Raw genomic sequence first — 16,199 nt, forward strand, 5'->3', positions numbered from 1 at the left:
ACAGTGAGGGCAGTGACAAGACCATGAAGTCAGCTGCTGACACCGGTGGCCCAGGGCAGGAAAGAGAGCTGGCAGGCAGGTGATTTCCTTGAGTTAAAGAGCGGCATCCCTCACTAAAAGGTGGTCCCTCCCCCCATCATGCTCCTCCTGTGCAGAGCGAGGAATGCGTGCACACGCGCGCGGGGGGGCGGGGGAACCCCACCAACCCCCGCCGCCCCGCGCCAGACCCACGCAGGTGCTCAATTCTCCCCACTGGCCACCCCCGGGATTTGCCCCTGCCTTTCCTTTCCTCTCCAGATCTTGCCCCAGTGACCCAAATGCTCACTGGCCACTCCACCTTGTCCTCATTTGCTGTGCCCATAAGGACCCCAAACTGCAAAGCAGGATCAGGGCTTTCCCCACTGACTTCGTGGGGACGCCCACCTTCTGTAACCACGGAAGAGCCAATACGGGGAGGAGAGAAGACAGGAGACAGAAGCCCTGACACAGGTTTTTCAGAATGCAAGTGTTTTTGACTCCACAGCCAGTTGCTTAAAATTAAACATAAAGGGCAGCCAGAATACACACCCAAATGCAAAAAAGTAAAGGCAAACATAAAATAAACCACACAATACCATGACCCCCAACAGAACCAAAAAATTAAAACCCCAAAAAACCCCTCATCTTTATATATATATATATATATATATATATATACACACACACACATACATATATATATATATATATATATATATATTTTTTTTTTTTTAGAAAGGGAGAACTGTTCAAAACCAGCTGGGCAGTATGGTGGGGGTGGGGAGCAGTCCTACAGAAGGGGGCCTAGAACTTCCCCCTGGGGACAAAGAACAAACACAATACAAAGAAAATAACCACCAATGCTCCTGCAAGGGTCAGGAGTCTCCAGAGAACAGATTGTCCCATCCTCAAACTGGCTTTTTTTTTTTTTTTGCCTTTTTTTTTGTCCTTTTTTTTTTTCCATTTTCTTCTTTTGTTGTTGTTGTTTTAGCACCTGTACAATAAAACTGTACCATCTCCAACCAGAGCTGGCCATAGGGAGGCCCTCCCGCCTTTGGATGGCACATACTCTCTACAAGGATTGTTCGGAAAAATAGCAATTGGTAGAAAAATAAGAACAAGAGTGGGAAAGACAACGCCACAGAGGGGGCCGGGACAGGGAAGCAGCCCAAGCACCTCCCCCTCTCTCCACGAACAAACCCAGCGCTGGAAGGGAAGCCTGGTAGGGCCGCACACTCAGCCCCAGGTCCCCAGGCAGGAATGGAGGCCGGCAGGAGACCAGTCTCCTGCCCTCATCTTAGGAAATAGCTGAGGTCTGGGTTCAACATCTGGCAGGCAATCCCAGAGCCCTCTGCAGATTCCAAAGGAGAACAGGTGGGGGGGGTAGAGGGAGAACGAGGGAGGAGAGAGAAGAGAGAGGAAAGGGGTGCTCTGAGTCAGGCAGGGGGGACAGATGGACAAGGGTGGGGAGCCGAGAGGCTCAGTATCCAGGGAGGCCGGGGGCGCAGCGGGGAAAGCTGCAGGAACAAACCCATACTGTGCACTCTGAGGAGGGCGGTGAGGACAGCAAGCGGGGGCTATCTTATCCTTCAGACCCATTCTCAACTCTCCTCCATAAGAGTAACTCATTAACCCCTTACTCCCATAATCCTCCCCTCCCCAGTAAACACTAATGTCGAGAGAGCAGGGCTGCTGCAAAGGGCAGGGGGGTGAAACGGGGAAAACTGGGGGAGGGGTGAGCACCAAAGACTCAGGATTCACCCCCCACCCCCCAGACCTGGGCCAGCACCAGCCACCATCATTAGTCACAGGCCAGTGGCCCCCCCACCCCTCCCCGCCCCCTCCCCAGTGGTGGAAAAAACCCTGGGAGTAACTAACTTTTTCGGAGGGAGGGAACAGCTTCAGAGCTTAATGGAGAAAGACAAAGAAAGGAGGTGAAGAAAGTCCCTCAATACAACAAGTTGTCTCAAATCGTCACAGTGATACAGACTTATCAGAAACCAATGAAACAATACAAATTAAATACTAATAAAATAAATACTATGGAAGACAAAAGAACACAGGGGAACAGAGGGGGCGCTCAGAAATTTGGGCTTTTCTCATTTCTCCTCCAGACAGGCCGTGGCCACCCAGGGCCCAGGTTTGGTCTTGGTCACACACAAGGAGGCCAGTCCAAGGGACCCTGGCGCCACCTCCCACCACCCCTGGGACCTCTTGTCCTCAGACGTGGAGTTCAACTTTCCACCCCCGTCACCAACCACGACAACAATGACGATGACAGGGAGATGAGAACTAACTGTAACCAAATAAAACAAACAAACAAAAAACAATCCAGTCACTAATGCTGGCATTGATAAGGCGGCTTCTTGTTGGTCCGTATTATTGCCTCTTTCTGCAGTCTGGTGCTCGGTGGGGGAAAGACATGGGAGGTGGGGGAAGGGTGAACTTGGGAGGAGAAAGAAGAAAAGGGAGGGGCTGTTTTCCCCGGTCAACTGTTCCAAGGCTGGAACTCCACCTCGGACCCTAGGAGCCGAAGCAGCTCCGCCTCGTACCGCACCAGCTCCACAGTCTCAGAGGAGCCCGGGGCGGAGGTGGCGTCCATGCCTCCAGGCCACTCGGCGGGGGTCAGCAGCTGACTGGAGGCCACCTGCCGGTAGAACTCGGCCTTGGGCAAGGTGGCGATTTCAAAGTGCGGGAACCGAGCCTGAAAGATCCTCGAGGAAAGCTTCAGCCTCTTCAGGACGTCGGTAAAGAGAAACCAGTTGCAGGGCCTAGAAAAGGCAAGAATGGGAATTAGGGGAGGGGGCCAAGGGGACGGGGCGGCGGGGGTGGGGTGCTGGGAGCAGGTGGGAGGGCTGCCGGTCTGGCCACCCTCCACTAAGCCACAGACCCCATGGGTGTAGCGGAGGTGAATATTTTCTCCTGTCCCCTACATTGGCAGGCCCAGCTTTCAGCTAAATGGCGAGCACTCAACCCATGAGTGGTGACCTCTTCCAAAAACGGGGAGCGGGAGGGAAATGGGCCTCCCAGAACCTAAAACTCTGAGCAGGCTTCCCCAGGCCTTACCCGCACCGTGACCTGGAATTTACCATCTGCTGGGACCAGTTCTGCCCCGAGCGATCCCTGCCAGCCTGTCTGGTTTCCCTTTCCTGTTCTCACTCCTGCTTCCCCTGCCTCCTTGTTCTCCAAGATCTTCCCCAGCAGAGGGGGAGCCGTGGAGAAAGGCCTAAACTGCGGGTAATCCAAAAGGCATTTCTCTTTGGCTCTGGAATGCATTAGACAAGTTTTTTTCTCCAGCGGAGCACCATCATTTCTGCAGGGCCGGAGCTCACGTTACAGCTACAGCCAGCCTGACTTTGTTGAGCACACCCAACTGGGCGACAGCCTGGGGGCAGTCAGGAGGGGGGCTGCTAGGCTGGCCCGGGCCAAACGCTTGCTTTGACTAAACCACGAGGAAATGCTGCATCCCCATGTCAGTGGTCCCTGTTTCCAGGGCTGTCCCTCCTCGCCATTCGCCATTCCACTGTCCCACTTCCAGCCTTTACCACTTTTAGCCTGGACTATATTGCATCAGCCTCCTAACTGGTTTCGCTCTGCCAAGAGCCACCCCCCACCCACCCTCACTGGGTCCTCTGTTATTCTTCGTTTCCTAAAAAGAATATCGGACCTTTTCACTCGCTCCCTAAACCACTTTCAATGGATCCCCAGTATCTCCAGCAAAAAACCCTTCAAACTCTTTAGCATGATTATCATGCAAGACCTCATTCAAACACGACCCCGTTCAACCCCTTCAGCCCTGTCTCCACCCAATCTCCCTCTCTCTCCCTCCCTCCCTCCCTTTCTCTCTCTCTCTCTCTCTCTCTCTCTCTCTCTCTCTCTCACACACACACACACACACACACACACACAAACACACACACACACACTGTATCCCCATCCCACCAAATGCCAGCCATTTGATGAAGGACTAGCCCTGTTTTCTGAACTTGAATGTCTCAGTGCCTTTGCTCGTGCCACACCCTCCATCCTCCTCTCCTCCCTGGCCCAGTGCAGACTCCCTGTCACCCGTGAAGCCTTCCCCCTATGTAACCGGTTGCTCATCCCATCTTCCACAGTCTCATGGCACTTGGCTTGTACCCTTATTATAATACCTGTAACAGAGCCCATTTCAGAAAGAATATACGAGAAATGTAAACTGTGGTTCTCTCTGTGGCACAGAAATGGGGACTTGGGGTGGACTGGAACTTTTATTTTTCACTTGACACCCTTCTGAACTGTTTGAGTTTTTTACAACAGTAAATCTGCTTAGGAACTCGGTCTTTTATTAGAGTTAATGGCATACTTGTCTGTGTCCTCTATCACACTGGAGATTCTTTGAAGGCCAGAGCTATATTCTAGCCCTCAGGGTTTGACCTGGTACAACTGCTTAAGACATGTTTCTGGAATTGAATGTTCTGTACAGCACCTAAAACTTCTACCCAGACCCACAGTCCTCATCCCTAAAATGCAGCATTTCTTCCAAATGACAATAACCTCCATCATCTCACACACAATCAGGGAATGGGGTGTTCTGGGTTAAGGGAAAGGGACTACAGATGCCAGACACTTGGACATCGCTTTCCAAGAATGGAGGAAAAACCCCCTCAGAACATTAACATTGGTGATCACAATTCAGTCTTGCTTTGATGAGTCAGAAGGCACTTCTGAAAGCCACAGGGCCTCGGAGTCATCATTCTACATACACACACACACACACACACACACACACACACACACACACAATTTCTTTAAGAACATAAATGTTCACATCGCGCTGTAGCCGTGTGGAAGGGCAGATTCAGAAGTGGCGCTGGAGGATGTAACATCAGGAAAACCAGCTCTGCTGGTACCAAGCTCTCAACGGAAAACCTGCCTGCCGCCCAGCTTGCTGAGTGGTGCGCGGCCCTCGGTTGCCCCGTGTTCTGTCCGCACCTAAAGCACACTACCCCGGTCCTTTTACTGCCTGGGGCCCAAGATCCTGTTTCAGAGAAGGAGGTGCTGAATACTTTGGAGGAATTAATTAACTGTGCAATACTATATCCCAGAGGCCCAGCCCCGCCCTCAGGGATCAGCTTATGCCCAGAAGAATAAGGACCAAAAGCCCGTGAAACTTGATCCCTACTAGCGTCATCATAGAGGCTATTTTTATTCTTATCAGGCCAGGGGGGAAAGGATGCAAAGAAACTGTGGTCTAGTGGTTAGAGTCGTCAACTGAGGGGCTCCCTCAGAGGGTTCCTAATCCATTGCCCCCTCCTCCCCGTCTATCATGTGCACTTCATGTGCTTTGATTTAAAAAAAAAAATAGGGTCTGATATTTTAAAAATAGATACCAAAGAAAAAGTATCCTTAAAAGTGTCTGCAAAGGTATTTGAAATATGTGAAGACACCAAGAAGAGGACACTTAATGATGGAGGCCAAGAACGGAAGGACAGTGTATCCTGCATCCTCCTAACCAGTACAGCCATGGCCCTGCAGGCTGCTGAACTCCCTTCTGAATCATCGAATAAAGGTTAAATTGGGGGGCTTCCCTGGTGGCGCAGTGCTTGAGAGTCCGCCTGCCGATGCAGGAGACGCGGGTTCGTGCCCCGTTTCGGGAAGATCCCACATGCCGCGGAGCGGCTGGGCCCGTGAGCCATGGCCGCTGAGCCTGCGCGTCCGGAGCCTGTGCTCCGCAAATGGGAGAGGCCACAACAGTGAGAGGCCCGCATAACGCAAGAAAAAAAAAAAAAAAAAAAAAAAAAAGGTTAAATTGGGTTCAGTCTAATGCTAAGTATCAAGTATATCCTAGTCTCTGAAAACGGGTGATCCTCGTTATAATATGCATGGTAATCTGAGAGGACAGCAGCCACGCCATCATCTCGCCAACATTAAGGCAATGAGAAACCAGCCTGTGGATTACTTAAGGACCCCGGTGGCCCCATAGCTATGGCAACCATATGTCCCGGCTTTTCCAAGAATCTCAATTTCAAATATTCTGTCGGGCTGTCCCCAGAAACCACAAAAATGTTCCAGAGATTCTAATAGTTCACCAGCCCAAATATCTCCCAGATCATCTCTTACACCCAGGAACAGGGCAAAAATCCTTCAGAGAGTGAATCGAGATTTTGGTTTTGCAAAACACACATAGTCAATGTACCTAGAGCTATTCTGAACATATCTGATCTGGGCTGGGAAGTCAGGCTGGACTTGGTCATATATTATCTTTCCTATGCTCTAGCACTTGTTCTCCAGGTCTCAGCTTCCTTCTGGAGAACTCCCGCATTCTCAGGGAGGCGGGCCCTGGCCCGGGGTGCTAGTGCTTGGTCCTCATAGATCTCTCAAACACTCACCCGCGGGACACTGACACCTGGAGGTTGTAGCAAGGGAGAAGAGGCTTGTCTGAGAGCTCAAACATAAAATCATCCCCATCCACATCATCTCCTTCTTGATCGGAGCTCCCAGGAGGATTATGTAGGAGGTCACAGGCAAACCCATCTTTTTCCTCTGTAAAGACATCAAACAGGGAATTAGGACTTAGCTACATGCATAAAACCAAAGAAAAGAAAGGCTCCAACAAGATAAAGGGGTATGGCGGTGGGTGATCAGACAAACAACCAGATCCCCGGTCGGTCGGGGCCAAATGTCTCTGATCACATGGCTCACAGCCTTGGGAGGGCATGTGAAAGTTCTAGCCCCGGGAGGTAGTACTTTGTGGCCAGAGATTCCTTATACTCCTCCACCTTTCAACCGGAAAAAAGCAAGGTGGTGTGAAGGATACGCTGCCCAACTGTTGGAGACAGAAGCCTGAAGATGTCATCAGCAGTTGAAGGCAAGGGAAAACACTTGCCCTTCAAACTGCAGCCTTCCCAAGCCACCAGACTACCTGCTGGCGTCCCCAGAAGCCCGGAGGGGGCTCAGCCTGTTCCCTTCCCCAGCCGTGTGCTCGGGTGTGGCCTGCCTCTCCTGGTCCAACTTCCCCCAAGCTTAGTAGCGGGCGCCTCCCTCAATCTGCAGACCCTGGTCCAATGGGTGAATGCCGGATGATGACGGCCACAGATAAAGGCTCACTGCTCTTCCAACAAAGGAAAGCTCGGGCCAGAAGGCTAAGGGCTTGGGAGACAGCAGCTATCTCAGAAACTCTGTGTGCATCTTGGGGGCAGGGTAGGGAGGGAATGGTAGCTGCCAGATGAGGGGCTGGGTCCCTCTGGAGTGTGAGCAATACCAGAAGAGGTGACAACGCACATAGGCGCTTCTGGCAGGGTTAGGACAAAGCAACGGAGGAGAAAGGGACTTGGAAAAGAGAATTTTTAAAGTACCCAGGGTGGGGAGTGGTAGAGGGCTAATGACGGATGGCTTTCTCCAAATCAATGGCATCTCCTGGTTTTGGCCAACAAGTTCTGAGTCTGGGGGAGGCATGGGCTAGAGTGTGGGCTGAAAGGGCCTTTGTAAGCTACTAACGGGTAAAGAAGGGCTACCTCCATTAGGTCACTCGTGGCTTTGAGAGGAATCAGTGAAACCCAAAGCAGATCCCAAACCTCTGAGCCATAGACAAGGGTGGGAAGAATCCCACTTAAAGCTTACCCAACACAGAACTGCTGTAGAAGTCCCAGGAAACGCCAGGATCACCCTCTGCCCGGCCCTGAAGATCCGAGAGGTGATCTGATGAAAGAAGAGAGGGAAGTGAGAAAAGGAGGTAGGCTAGAGAAGGAATCTAGAAGCAAAGTATATCCATATGGGGTTAGGAGAATGGGAGATGGAAAGGAAGGACCATAAGAGGGGCTGGGAGCGACCCAAGAGAAATCCGCTTCCTGCTATCCATCAGAGGTTACAAACCAGCAGCCAACAGCCAGATCTAGCCCACTTACTGTCTAGGTTTTGGCCCAGTGTTTTAAACCCCTCTAATTTAATTAACTTCTAACATTTTAAAATTGGGAAATTTCACTTAAAAATTCGGATTTCCAACTTTTCTTGAAAAAAAAAAATCAGGAGATCTGGCAACACTGCATCCACATTCCTACATGTCAACAGTTGGCTGGAGGGAGAGGCGACATGTGCGTTCTCCAATTCAGCAGGCCCCACCCAGCCTGCTCTGCTCTCTAACATGATCAGCCTGAAGGCATTTAGGCCTGCGACCCCTGCTTCAAATGATGTAGGGAATTACTCTGCAAGCAGAATCCTAGACCTATCCCAGGATTTCAATTCCCTGTTGGTCACAATGTTCATATATCCAATCGCGATCTTGCCAATTCAAAGTAAGATAAGGAAGCATAATTCCTTCTGTTTCGTCTTTGGAAACATGGTAGGGAGGGGAATGGCCAAGTTTATCCTCATGAAAACCTACTGCTTCCACTCCTAGGTATATACCCAAAAGAATTTAAAAAACAGGTATTCAAATAAAAACTCATACGTGAATGTTCCACAGCAGCTCTATTCACAATCTCCAAAAAGTGGAAACAACCCAAATGTCATTCAGCTGATGAAGGGATAAAACAAGTGTGGATAAACACTATGGAAATTATCCAATCCTCCAATCCTCCATTAGGAGCAATGAAGTACTGTTACGCGCCACAACATGGATGAAACTGGGAAAAAGGAGGCTAAGGGGTTAGGACTCAGTGGGTTCTTTTGTTGTTGTTTTTTTTTTTTGGCTGCACCACATGGCTTGCAGGATCTTAGTTCCTGACCAGGGATTGAACTCAGGTCCTGGCAGTGAAAGCACCAAGTCCTAACCACTGGACCACCAAATTCTCCCCAAAAAACCCCATTTTAAACCCTTTGCTTACTTGATCTGAGAACAGACATCAGGTCACCCCTTAGCCTCCTTGTTCCCTAGCTAAGCATCATCTAGGTGAATTGTTTCACCTCTCAGCCCCACGTGGACAAAAAGCAGGTTTCCATGACAAATTCAACTGTGTCGTCTGTGGGCACATGGCCCAGTGGTTGCCAATATGCCACGTAGTACAGTTGGCAAGCTGATTTAGCTGTGACACCTGGGCAACAGGACAGGAGAGAGTCCAAAGGGCACAGGTGAGGTGAGGGTGCCCCCTGAAAACCAAATCCCAGGAGGAAGTTGGCAGCCACTCTTAAAGGAGCAGAGCTAAGCTTCCCGGATGGAAGGCACCGCCACGGTCCAACATACCTTCCCTTTGGGTCACACATTCTATCAGCAAAAATGCCCATCAGCTGTTGTGAGCTACTGAAAGAAATCGTTTTTTAGCAACCTTCTAGGAGATGAAGGGTTTCTTCCGAGAGGAAAAGGCAGTCAGAGAGAAGCATTCAAGTAACGGCTGAGCAGCCAGAGTGGAAAACCTTTCGTCATGTACATTAGATCTTTTGTGCATTCTATGAAAAAACTGTGAGGTCACGGCTGCCAGCTTATTTCCTCTTCTGTACCCTGTGCCATTTGGGAGTTAGAAGTAATTCCTTCCAAAGGCCTCTGTCAGGTAGGTATCTATTCTGTGCCTAGCCCTGTACTAGGTGTCCCGGAAGATAAAGGAATGAGATCGTAAGTTCCCTAAAGGCAGGGCCCACGTCTGTCCTGTTCATCACTGTCTCCCTGGTACCAAAGCCCAGGAGCCTGGCACACAGTAAGAGCATAATAAACACATGGGGAAAAAAGTGGGCGGCGGGGCAGAAATTACTATAAGGCGAGACTATAAAGTCATATGCTTATTCAGCCTGGGTCCGGAACATATGCATTCAAGTGACCGCTGTCCCCCACATAGGTCACACGAGGACTCCATCAGAGCAGCCCTTGCTCACCACATTCCTGGGGTTCTTCTCTTGGAGCTGCCTTCGGAGCCCCCGGCACATTCCTCTAATTTTCCTCGCTGGCGACAGATCTTTGTCATTTGCAGGTGAGTTTGCCTTTTTGAGACAGCCCGAAGTTAACTGGCACAGGCAAAGATGCCAAAGTCGGAACAGGCCCACAAGTGGCATACAAGAGGAACCATCAAGGTCTGCTTGACGGGGCAGCTTTGAGGCACGTTTCCTCTCACGTCTTCTCGTACAATCAGGATGAGGAGTGACTCCTTTTCCTTGATTCTCCCTTGCCTTCCCCTTAACTTTCAGTTCTTTCCTCATTCCTTGCCTTCAAAAAGAACCCTCAGCCCAGCAATCCCGCTCCTAGGTATATACCCCAAATAATTGAAAACAAACAAATACTGAATCAAACAAATACTTGTTCATGCGTGTTCACAGCAGCACTAGGCACAAATGTCCGTCAGCTGATGAATGGATAAGAGAAAATGTGATCTATCCATACGAGTGGATATTATTCAGCCTTAAAAACATGCCACTACGTGCACAGACCTTGAAAACATGACGCTACATGAAAGAAGTAAGACTCAAAAGGCCCCATACTGTATGATCCCATTTATATGAAATGTCCAGAATGGGCAAATCCATAGAGACAAAGTAGACAGGTGGTTGCCAGGGGGCTGGGGTGGGGGGGAGGCGTGGTAGTAGAGAGCAACTGCTTAATGGGTATGGGGTTTCATTTTGGGGGGATGAAAATGTTTTGGAGCTCGACAGAGGCAGTGGTTGTACAACACTGTGAACACACTAAACGCCACTGAATTGTTCACTTTTAAATGGTTATTTTTATGTTATGTGAATTTTGCCTTGATAAAAAAATTTTTTTAAGTACTCAATGTGAGCCGTGACCCTGGCAATCAGAGTTTCTCTATGTCCCAGGGTCCCATCGTACCCCTCCCCATCTCCTCCAACCAAGTCACCAGCTGAGGGACATGAAAGGAGAGAAAAACAAAAAACAAGCAGTCTTCGACATGGGGTCATATGGCTGAGGTCTCTGGCAGGAAAAACAAAAACCTGTGATTCAGTGACCTCAAGTGGTAAATTGCTAACCCTTTCATCAGTGGAAGGAAAAGCAGTCCTGATACTTCCTCCAGTGCCCCAACCCAAACTGCAACAATTCCCCCCAGCTCCCACATTCTTTCTGACAGAGGACAAAAAACGAATCTGTTTTCCCTTGGGTAGGTTGGATATTATTCTTTTCTTCAAAGGGTCAAAGGGAAATCAGTCACATGCCTGCCTGTAATCTGGCCCAAGGAGGAGGTCTTCCAAAGGCCTCTCAGAAGGTTTGGATGGCTTGGTGTTCCGAGCCCAAGGACGAGAGAGAAAAGGTTCACTGTCTGACCTCCAGACAGTGTTAAGCCAAGCCAATGTAGGAAAGGCCACATTTTCAACCCACACGAATTACCAGCATCTTCTGCTTTACAGAAGAATTCACTGTAGGATACCATCCTTTTATATTTAAAAGAGGATTTGATTCCCAGACTTTTCCAGAACAGGGGACTTGCAGAAAACGAGGATGCTCTACATGAGGCACAACCCTGATAATCTCTCTGGCTCGCCGTTTCCGCCCTTTACACCCTACAGGGACTCGCCTTCATTTGCTGCCCAGTGGGATCTCCACTAGGGGAGGAAGAAGACAATTAATCTATGGAGAATTTGGTCAGGCAAATGCTTGGGGATGAAAAGCAAAAAGCTTCTTAACTACCTCGGCCAGACAGGCAAGGTAAAAAGAAATCCGGAAGTCCACACGGAGGCATGTAGGTGTAGGGGCCCCCCTAACCCTCAACCTCGTGGTGCTTCCTGCAGCCACTCTACCCAGTGGTTCCTTGAGATTTGGGGCAGGGGAGAGCTATGGAGATGAAAAAAGAGAAATACCCAGTTCTAGGAATCAAAAAGCTCCTGGTGATGGTTGCACAACATCGTGACTGTACAAAATGCCACTGAATTGTTCACTTCAAAATGGTCCTGTTAGGTGAGTTTCTCAATTGAAAAAAAAAAAGGCGGTGGGGGGGGACTTCCCTGGTTGCGCACTGGTTAAGAATCCGCCTGCCAATGCAGGGGACACGAGTTCGAGCCCTGGTCCTGGAAGATCCCACATGCCGCAGAGCAGCTAAGCCTGTGCGCCTAGAGCCCGTGCTCTGCAACAAGAGAAGCCACCGCAATGAGAAGCCCACGCACTGCAACGAAGAGTAGCCCCCGCTCGCCGCAACTAGAGAAAACCCGCGCGCAGCAACGAAGACCCAGCGCAGCCAGAAATAAATAAATGAATTTATTTATTTTTTTAAAAAAAGGCCCTGAGTAATACTTCTCATCCCCCCAAAACAGCCTTTGGCCTCAAGTCCCTCCTCCCGGTGCCTGCCTCCCCCGGCTGCCAAGGTCCTAGCCAGATTGAGCACTTTCCCTAACAGCCAGTCAGAGCTCTGTCTTCAATCGGCACTCAGTATTTGCATGGAAAAGAGGTGGCCCAGTTTTAACACTCCTTTCAGCTCCTGGCTCCTACTATGAAGTTATAGCTCCATGCCCATAAAGTTGAGAAACAATGTCAAGATTTGAATGAAGGTGTTCAGCCTGGACAGGCTAGGAAGCGCCAGAATTAAGAAAAGTCTTTTCTTGCGTCTGCAACACAGACTAGCATTCAAGTTAGTTTAAGGAGGCATCAAAAGGCTTTCTAGTAGTTGGGATTAGTTAACAGACATGAGAAGAAGAGAGAAAAACGTGTTTATTTCTAATTTTGTAACTACTTAAAATGGTTTCAACATTCAAACTCCTTGGGGATTTTGGAGAAGGGGTCCGGGAAGAAAAGACTTTGCTTACAACTGTGGTCAGAGATAGCTTTATTTGGACCCAGAGGGCCCCAAGCCCTCAGGAGGGCAGTCTCTAGCCCAAAGACACCCCTAGATGAGACCTGCTGATCAAAGGAGAGCTTCGTGCAGTGCTTTTATCATGTTGAGATGCTCTGGGTGTTCCTGTGTGGCAGCTTTTCCTGGGAATTGTGTGGAGTGCAGATAACACGCGTGCGCATGGAGGAGAGTGCGTGCGGTGCGTGGGATGCAGGAAGAGGCCACAGAGGGTGGCTTGCCCCGAGCCCCAGTGACGGTCCAAGAGTCCAAGTGAACAAGAGTCCTCACTGGCCCAGAACAAATGCCTGAAGGAGCATCCCCAGGGGGCTCCACCCCTCACAGACAAGGGCCTGGGACCCCAGAGCCGGCAGAGGGAAGAGGCAGTCCTGCTCCAGCCAGAGAGGCTGGGTCCTGCACACGGCGGGCGGCCTGCAGGGATGAGTTGGTTTGGCTGCAGACTGGCTGGGGGCTGGCCGAGCAGGAGTCAAGGGCTCCCTCAGCGGCCTCCTATCGCTCCCCCTCCAGCTTTCATTAGTACCTAGAAGGCAATTCCCACCTAGTCCTCCTTCCATGGGGACCTTTAGCTCAGGTTCCTTTGTTTCTTCCTCCATCATCAGCCACCTAGTTAACCTTTGTCCAATAAACAAATGAGCCCCTGGTTGGGAGCCCAGGACTGTACTGGGGGAGGCAGGGGTGGGGGGCCGTGGGGGCATGGGGGGAGAGTTTGGGGCTGAGGCCACAGCCCAGGAGAGAGGGAGCAGCCTCAGGCAAATCCTTGGCCCTGTGGGCTTCCAGGCGAGAGGGGCTGAACCACAAACACCGAAGCCTCCGAGGAGGATCAGCGACACAACTCCCAGCTGCTCCATCCGACCAAGTGCGGCTCAGGCAGCCTGAAGAAGTCACTGCTAGCGCAAGGGCCAAGCTGTGATGTCACGAAGGAGGCGGGGTTCCTTCATTCGGAGGTCAAGTCTGAGGAGATTCCCACTGAGCATGCCCAAGCTAGACTTCCCTCCTCCCCTCCTCCCTGCTGCCCAACTCGGCAGAGCTATCTAAATGCAGACAAACAGCTGTCATCCCCTAATAAGAAAATAAAGGCAAGTTGGCTTGTGGCCCTTGCCGTGGGCCTTAACACTACTTTTCCAGAGGGGGCAGGTGAGGGAGGAAGAGAAAGGAACAGGAGGATGCAGAGGGAACATCACAATTACCACAGAGTGTCAGGAATAAAGTATCGGAGGGGTCCCAAGGGTTGGACTTTGACCACCAACAGGGGGAAAGTACAAAGTGCAAAAACAAAAGCAAAATGTTAAGTGTCACTTCTTTGCAACCGACATACCATTGAAAGCACAGGTCCACACATTTTGCCCCCAACTAAATCTACTAGTGGGGCTGCTGTCCCACAGGGAGGCCTCCCCACATACCGAACGGGGAAACGGGTCCCCGCGGGCTACCAGGGCCCTGAAGAGGATGCGTGTGATGTGGACACTCAAAGCACAGGGACAAGAGGAAGCGACCTTCTGACTTTTTAAAGCTCACAGAGATTTCTGAGCCACCAGAAGGAAAGCCCGTGAAGAGGGCTGACACCCCTCACGGGAGGTGCTTGAGATGGAGGAAGATGAAGGGCATCTTGGGAGCTCAGGGATCAGAGGCCAGCCCCAGGAACGAGGTTTTGAGTCTGGGCCATACTCACCGCTCAGAAAGCGCTTCATGGTGTCGCTACTGGCCAGCTTCATGGCCGTCTGTCCCGAGTAGGTGGCCAGCGTGGGATCAGCCCCGTAGGACAGCAAGAGCCAGATGGTTTCCAGGTTGTCGTTGACCACCGCATCATGAACTGGCCTGCAAGGTGATACAGGGTGAGAACAGCAGGGCCCAAGTGGGAACACCTCACTAGGGAAAGCAAACTGAGCTGACCCCAGTGTAACGTGGGTAAGACTTAGGGCAGGGGAACCACTTGCTGGCCTGCACTGTCCTCTATCCCTACCTTTCTCCTCCCTCCCATTTCTCTCTCTTATCTTTCCCCCACCACGACGGGACAGTCCCTGTGGCACAATGGAGCTCCGCTGTTAGCTCTGGAGCTCAGGACAGAACAGGTCCCTGACCGAGGATAAACTTAGAGCAGATGCTGGGGGATATGAATGGAAAAACCCAGATGATTGCCCCAGAGCAGGGATGAGCAGAGCTGCTCCACACACCAGGCCGGTGGCCAAGCGGAGCCTACATCCTCCGACCCAAGTCCCCCCACTCGGTATGCAACTTGTGTCAGTTTCACTCAGGAAGTAGGCCCTCGAATAGAGCACAGGAGAATGGGTGCAATTTCTTTAAGACAATGGCAGGTGTCTTTTTTTTTTTTTTTAAGTACACAGAGATCAATTCAAGAATCAAATCTGGGATGTTACCCTAAGGTCAACCTCCCAATTCCTAAAGCCCGAGATTCTGCCTGAGACAGGTGCACAGGATGATCCCTAGACAACACCAGCCTCCCCTCAGTGACCAACGTGGACTGGCCAGCAGGAACTCATCCAGCCTTGCCCTAAACCGGTCCAAACTGGGGCAGGTTCTCTTGAGGGAGGGGCTGAGCGGGGAGTAGTGGGGGCAGCGGGGGGTAAGGGGAGCAGCCTTCTTGCCTCGTGCCGTCCTGCGCGCTGCAGTTTACGTTGGCACCATGCTCCAGCAGGATGTTCAGGATGTCAGTCCAGCCCCGGGAGCAGGCTTCGTGCAGGGCCGTGTAGCCAGCGTTGTCACGGTGATTCACATCTTCACTGTCTTTCTGGAGGCAGTAGAGAACAACGTCCTGTGGGAACAGGGAGAGCGCCGTGAGCAAACAGAGGCCAAACTCTGGAAATCACCCTAGTTAGGTCTGAAGCTCTCCAGATGTCCAAAGAGTCTCAGAACCTGCTCTTTAGTCCAGAGACTGACAGGCAAATCTCAAAATCTTTTGCCAACAAAATCAGTCCTGAGGTGCCATCGCCAGCGGCTCAACTTTGGGCCGTGTCCTCAGCCATGGGGAGACAATTCTAATGACCGAGAATACTCATCTGGGTGTGGTTTGCTGGCGTGAGGCCCTCAGAGAGGCTCACCTGCCCACCCAGAGCTTAAACCCTCAGGCCTCAAGTGCCTGAGCACTCTTTCTGTAGTTTGGGGCTTTTTGAGACAGCCCCAGACCAAAGAAATGAGACATGTGCTGGCAAGCACAGCCCCTGGCAGTAATTCGAGGACGAGGAAGAAAGAATTGGTTTAAGTACTATCCCTGGATGCTGGTTTTAATTGTTTTAAGTACTGTCGCTGGATGTTTATCCCTGGGCAGTCAATTCCAGGCCTCCCCTCAAATCAAGACTGTTCCAAGGATAAGCCAGTATGGTCACTCATGCATAGTAGTGATTAGCTTCCCTGGGCTGAGACGACAGGACCAGAAGCGGGACTCCAGGCCTAGAAGCTGCCTAGCTAGTCTAGGATGAAGCTGGTGAATACGCTGACGGGGAGGGGAGAGGCAGCCCCTCTTCTGAGGGAAAG

General features: G+C 50.9%; 1 protein-coding gene across 1 annotated transcript in view; it reads right to left on the reverse strand.

Annotated features, from left to right (window-relative positions):
* Positions 1–2,506: 2,506 nt before the first annotated feature.
* BCORL1 (BCL6 corepressor like 1) overlaps positions 2,507–16,199 on the reverse strand; it is a 40,714-nt gene continuing 27,021 nt past the window's right edge. The window contains exons 10-14 of the mRNA XM_007450471.1: positions 15,314–15,480; positions 14,380–14,525; positions 7,618–7,695; positions 6,387–6,540; positions 2,507–2,789 (exon numbers count right to left, since the gene is read on the reverse strand). Of these exons, the coding sequence (XP_007450533.1) occupies positions 2,507–2,789; positions 6,387–6,540; positions 7,618–7,695; positions 14,380–14,525; positions 15,314–15,480 (828 nt within the window). The remainder of the gene's footprint in view (positions 2,790–6,386; positions 6,541–7,617; positions 7,696–14,379; positions 14,526–15,313; positions 15,481–16,199) is intronic.

Source organism: Lipotes vexillifer, unplaced genomic scaffold (assembly GCF_000442215.2).
Source record: "Lipotes vexillifer unplaced genomic scaffold, Lipotes_vexillifer_v1.1 scaffold215, whole genome shotgun sequence".
Lineage (NCBI taxonomy): Eukaryota > Metazoa > Chordata > Mammalia > Artiodactyla > Lipotidae > Lipotes > Lipotes vexillifer.